General features: G+C 55.2%; 1 protein-coding gene across 1 annotated transcript; it reads left to right on the forward strand.

Annotated features, from left to right (window-relative positions):
* Positions 1-1,128: 1,128 nt before the first annotated feature.
* Positions 1,129-5,094, forward strand: LOC110572957 (sialic acid-binding Ig-like lectin 14). Its single transcript, XM_021681401.2, has 6 exons — positions 1,129-1,201; positions 1,284-1,655; positions 1,881-2,159; positions 2,339-2,389; positions 4,588-4,848; positions 4,955-5,094. Exons 1-6 carry the CDS (start codon positions 1,162-1,164, stop codon positions 5,092-5,094), a joined length of 1,143 nt encoding a protein of 380 aa, XP_021537076.1. The 5' UTR covers positions 1,129-1,161.
* Positions 5,095-6,254: the final 1,160 nt, after the last annotated feature.

Genomic DNA, 6,254 nt, shown 5'->3' on the forward strand with positions numbered 1-6,254 from the left:
CTTTTCCATCCTCAGCTCTTAGGAGCTGACCCTTTGCTGTATCTCCAGCCCTAAAACAGGACCTGGCACATGGGAGGTGTCCAGGAAACATCACTTGGATGAACAAGTGCTCAGTGCCAGGCACAGTCCTAAGTATCTGACATGCATGAACTCATTTAATGTAATGCACACAGCATTTGTAGTAGAGTCCCCCTTTTGTAGATGAGCAAACTGAGGCACAGAGAGGTTAACTAATTTTAGTAAAGTTGAGCAGGTGGTAGCTGAGGTGGTAAGTAGGTAGGTATCTGGGTTCCAACCCAGTCACTCCATGCCCTCAACTTCCACATTCCAAATGCCCAGCTCTCAGGTCAGTTCTGCATCAACAGCAAGACCAGAGTCTGAGGTGGCCTGGGATGAGGACTGTGGTGGGACTGGGGACCCAAATCCAAGGGGCCAGGAGGCCCCAGGGTCACTGATGGGAGCCACATCTCTTGTGACTACCGTGGACCAAGTCATGTATGTCTACTTGACGTATGTGTCCCTGATAACTTCTCTCCTGACAAAGGGGCAGACCCTGCCACCTGGCCCCTCAGCCTCGGAGCCTCTCCTTAGAGCTCCATCATGTGCTAATGCATTTGCTCCGGATCTCTTCTAGCGCCCAGAGGCACTGTTCTCAGGAAACTGGCAAGGTGGTGTTCTCTTCCCTGTGCAAACATGGTGCATGAGGAGGGATGCCTGGGTGGCTCAGTCAGTGAAGTGTCTGATCTTGGGGTCCTGGGATGGAGCCCCGTGTGGAGCCCCATGTTGGGCTCCATACTCACCAGGGAGTCTGCTTCTCCTTCTCCCTCTGCCCCTCCCCCTGCTCATGCTGTCTCTCTCAAAAAAAATAAAAAAAAAAATAATAAAAACCACGTTGCCCTGGGAAAGGGCCATAGTTCTGGGGCCTTGTCCCCCTAGACAAGCCTCTCACCATCTGCAAATGGCAGGGAGGCGAGCCAGGATGAATTCTCAGCCCCCACTTCACCTCCCATGGCCCGTGCTGACTAAGTTCCCCTTCTGTGGTGACAGCTCTGTCACCTCTGTCTTCCTGTTGGGGCTTCCTTGGCCTCACCCTCCATTCGGGCCATTTCCTTCCCTGACAGAGGGACCCGAACCCGGGCTCCTGCCCTGGCCGGTGCAGACATGGTGCCCCTGCTGCTGCTGCTGCCCCTGCTGTGGGGGGGTAAGTGGGCCAAGGGAGGGGGGCTGGCTGGGCACAGGTGGGAGTGGGCTGGAGCTGCAGCTGAGCCTCCGTGTCCCCCCAGGTTCCCTGCAGGAGGATCCAGGGTTCGAGCTCCGAGTGCAGGACTCAGTGACGGTGCAGGAGGGTCTGTGTGTCCACGTGCCCTGCTCCTTCTCCTACCCCTGGAGCTCGTGGTTTTCCCATGAGAAGCCCTACATATACTGGTTCCGGAATGGGGACAGCCATTATCCTGTGGCTACAAATGACCAAAGGAAAATGGTGAACATAGAGGCCCAGGGCCGATTCCACCTCATTGGGAACCCCTGGGACAACAACTGCTCCCTGAGAATCAGAGAGGCCAGGAAGAGTGACCAGGGAGTCTACAAGTTCCGAATGGAGAGAGACTACGTGAAATACAGTTACAGAGATAAGAAGCTGACGGTGCAGGTGGCAGGTCCGGCAGGGGCCCCAGAAGAGGGCTCTGGGACGTGGAGACCCCCCTCATAGAACAGGAACCGGACACTGGAACATTCCTTGCTCCAGGTCTTGGGGCTGGGATGGTGGGAAGAGGTATGGGGGCCCGGGGTCAGCTTGTGCCCTGAGGCCCTGCTCCCTCTCAGGGTCCCACTCTGGGTCCCCACCTCCCTGGGGCCCAAGCACCTCCCTCTCTCCTCCTCAGCCCTGACACAGAAACCCGACATCCACTTTCCGGAGCCCCTGAAGTCTGGCTATCCCACAAACCTGACCTGCAGTATGCTGGGATCCTGCGAAGAGGGAAGACCTCTCACCTTCTCCTGGGTGGGGGATGCTCTTGACTCGCTGGACCCCCAGACCCTCCACTCCTCAGTGCTGACCCTCACCCCGAGGCTGCAGGACCATGGCAGCAACCTCACCTGTCAGGTGCACCTGCCAGGAGGTCAGGACACCGTGGAAAGAACCATCAGGCTCAACGTCTCCTGTGAGTGCTGGAGGGATGGCTGGGTCCCTCAGGGCAGTGGGGGGGAAAGGCGTCAGTCCTGGGATACTTTTCCTGGGGGGCATTGGGGGAAGTCACAAAGCCCATCCCTTCCACTTATGGGGCTCCTGGAACAAAGGGCAAAAGCCCACCCTGCCCCTCACCATATCTTTCCTTCTCAGACGCTCCGCAGTTGATGACCACCTGCATTTTGCAGAGAAACCACACAGGTAGGAAAGATCCTCTCTTCCCTGGGGCTGTGATGGGAATGGGGTGTGCCTGCTCAGGGCTCAGGGCTTGGAGATGAGACTCTCCCTCTCTCCTCAGCCCCTGGGTCTGTGTCTGCCCCCACCCACCTCACTATTGTCTCCCATTGTGGACCCAGGATTGCTTTCAGTTGCTGCCTCTTCTTTTCTCTAGTTTGTGTGTATTATGTATGTTTTATTTTAATTGAGTTCTAATCGACACGTAAGAGTGTGTAAGTTTCAGGTGGACAACATAATGATTTGGTATTTGTGTGTATTGCAAAATGGTCACCACAACGAGTCTACCTAACATCCCTCACCACACATAGCTACAATTTTTTTTTTAAAGATTTTATTTATTTGACAGAGACAGCGAGAGAGGGAACACAAGCAGGGGGAGTGGGAGAGGGAGAAGCAGGCCTCCCGCAGAGCAGGGAGCCCGATGCGGGGCTCGATCCCAGGACCCTGGGACCATGACCTGAGCTGAAGGCAGACGCTTAATGACTGAGCCACCCAGGCGCCCCCAAATTTTTTTCCTTGTGATGAGAGCATCTGAGAGCTACTCTTTTAGGGACTTTCAAATATACAATATAGCGCTATTAACTATAGTCACCAAACTGCGCATTACATCCCTTGACTTATTTATTTTATAACTGGAAGTTGGTGCCTTTTGACCTCCTTCCTGTTTTCATTAGCTTTAGAGTTTATGGTTGTTTTCTTTTTTAAATGATTTATTTATTTATTCACATTAGAGAGATGGGGAGAGGGGCAAAAGGAAGGGGGGGGAGGGACTTTTAAAAAATATTTTATTTATTTATTTTTGAGAAAGAGAGAGAGAGTATATGAGTAGGGGGACAGGTAGAGGGAGAAGAAGACTGCCTGCTGAGCAGGGAGCCTGATGCAGGATTCGATCCCAGGACCCTGGGATCATGACCCGAGCTGAAGGCAGACGCTTAACCGACTGAGCCGCCCAGGCGTCCTAGAGTTTATGTGTAATTGTAGTAAAACAGACACAATGTAAAACTTCTTATCTTCACCATGCAGCGGTGTTGAAGGCTTTCGCAGTGTTGCGACCAGTCTGCAGAGCTCTCTCCATCTTGCAGAACCGAAACTCTATGCCCATCATGCACTGACTCCCCAGCCCCTCCCCCAGCCCCTGGCAGCCACCCTTCCAACCTCTGTCTCTGTGATTTTGACTGCTCCAGGTTCTGCTCCCTACACTTCAATTTCTGTCTGCACTCCTTCATCGCTGATCTAGTCATTTTCTGTAGGACCCTTCGATGTTCCCAGTCCCCGTAGCTCCACCCTGGACCCCTGCTGCTCTCTGTGTCCACTTTCCTGGGCATCCTCATTCTGTCCCATGTCTCCACTTGTGACCCCATCCCTATTCTGACCCTATCCTGGTGCCTCCCACGACTTTCTAGCTGGCCACAGATGAGACATGTAGCTGCCTCATGCTGCTGCCTCTCTGTGTCCGCTACTTAGCCCCGGGGTGGGGGTAGGGGGCCTGGACACCACACTAGATAACTCCCCTTCTCACCAGCTGCACCCCATGAGTCAGCGAGTCTCGAGAACTTCATTTCTCAAATCATTTCCCTCTTCTTGCCTTTGGCCCCAGACCAGCTCCAATCTTATCCTGGACCCTGGACTATTGCCTCAGCATCCTCCTCAGCCTCCCTGCCTCCTGTTTAATCTCTCTGGCGCAGGCCCCCCTTGGCCCCAGCAGGGTCTTTCTAGACCCAGCACTGATTTGCATTTCCCCTACTCATAGCCCCTACTGCTTCCCAGTAACCTCAGGGGAAAGCCCAATGCCCTCAGCCCGGCACTCAGAGCTCCAAAATTTCTGACTCTGCCTTCTCTCCCACCGTGATCATGTCTCTGGTGCTCCCAGTCCTCCCTGCCAAGTTACAGGTGCAAGTGCGCTTCCCCTCATCTGCCAGGCAGTCTCAAATTCTTGGCGCATGTCCGCCAGAGCTGCCCGCCCACCACTCGCCCTGCCCACCTCAGCAGAGCCTCCTTCTCTCTGGTGGCCCAACTTGACCACCAGAGTCATTGCCCCTTCAGCCATGATTAGCCTACTCCTTAGCCCTTGTCACATGGCCCTGTCTTCCTATTTCTGGCTCTATGGGAAGACGGAGGGAGAGCTGGATCTCTCGGCTCCACGCACTTGTGGTGAATCGCTTACCCAATCCTGAAGACACCGTGCAACCACACGTCACTGCCTGTCTTGGAGGGCCAGTTCCTGCGCCTGGTCTGCATCGCTGAGAGCAACCCCCCCGCCACGCTGAGCTGGTCCCGGGAGGGAAAAGCCCTGAGCCCCTCCCAGCCCTCAGCACCTGGGGTCCTGGAGCTGCCCCACGTAGGGGTTGAGGATGAAGGGGAGTTCACCTGCCAGGCTCTGCACCCGCTGGGCTCCCAGCACGTTTCCTTCTGCCTCTTTGTGCAGAGTGAGTTGTAATACAGTTTCTGGGGGTGGTCAGCCTGGTCAGGCGTTTGGGGGGAAGGGACTGGGGTCCGGGGACAGAACTTCATCCTCTGGACCCCCTTCCGCAGGAACCCCCTCTTCTTGCAACTGTGTGACTGAGAAGCAGGAGGGCTCCTGGCCGCTGGTCATCACCCTGATCAGAGGGGTCCTCATGGGGGCTGGCTTCCTCCTCACCTATGGCCTCACCTGGATCTACTACACCAGGTGAGCGGGCCTGTCCCTCTCCAGGGAAGTCTGGTGATTGGCTCCTGAGTTCCAGGTGGTGCTGAGCTGTCCCACCCTGCCTGGAGTTAGAACTAAAGTGGTAGCTCTCTGATCTGAGACCCGTGTTGGTTCTGCAGGTGTGGAGACCCCCCGGGAGTGGGGCTGAGAGGCCTGATCAAGCCTCCTTCCTTCTCAAGACAGGACTGAGGTGTGGACCTGGAGCCCAGGGGGACAGATACGGGATGTCATGGTCAGCCTCTTCCTGGAACCTCTCAACTCAAACCTTCTCAGTTGTATCCCTGGGAGTTTAATTTGGGGAGGTGAATGAGCGATGACCTGGAGAGGCCAACCCCATCAGAAGAAGTTACTGCTTTCCCAAGGAAACGTGGCATGCCACGCTATGCAGGGCCACAGGGGAAGAAGCACTACGTCTTGGTTGGGAGGCAGAAGCAGGTGCAGGAGAAGCCTCGAAAAAGCCTTTCCTGGGTTTTGTGTAGGAAAGGCAAGGCCAAGAGTATAGCTCAGGATCAGCTAGTTTGAGTAATTCTGGGGGGCTTTGGCCTATAGGGGTGGGTCTAGTTGTCTTGTACCTGTCCTTGGTGATTTAGGGCAGGGTGTGTGAGTTAGAGAAAAATGGTGTTTGGGGGCCCCTGGGTGGCTCAGTTGGTTAAGCATCTGCCTTCAGCTCAGGTCATGATCCCAGAGTCCCGGGATCGAGCCCCTCATGGGGCTCCCTGCTCAGCGGGGAGCCTGCTTCTCCCTCTGCCTGCCGCTCCCCCTGCTTGTGCTCTCTCTCTCTCTCAAATAAATAAATAGGGTGTTTGGGGGACACGGGCTGGGGATTGGTTGGTTTGATCTGAAAGGTGGGCTCCTGGCAGAGCACTTTGCCCTCTTTAAGAACTGGCTGGCCCTGGGTGGTGCGGTCTCTCCCCAGAGGGCAAGCTTTTTAAGATAAAGGAAATAAAAAATCTAATACACACCTCCACTGATCCGCTCAGCCTGCCTCTCCTTGCTGGCGCTGCCTACCACACCCCTCCCACCCTCCTCCTCTCCAGCCCCAGCCCTGCCCCTGCAAAGGGAGTTCCCCTGGCTTACTTCCCAGGACCCAGCAGTTACCTGCTTAAACCCTGAGTTTCTGGTCTCCCAAACTTCCTTCTCAGTGTG

Source organism: Neomonachus schauinslandi, chromosome 16, assembly GCF_002201575.2.
Source record: "Neomonachus schauinslandi chromosome 16, ASM220157v2, whole genome shotgun sequence".
NCBI lineage: Eukaryota > Metazoa > Chordata > Mammalia > Carnivora > Phocidae > Neomonachus > Neomonachus schauinslandi.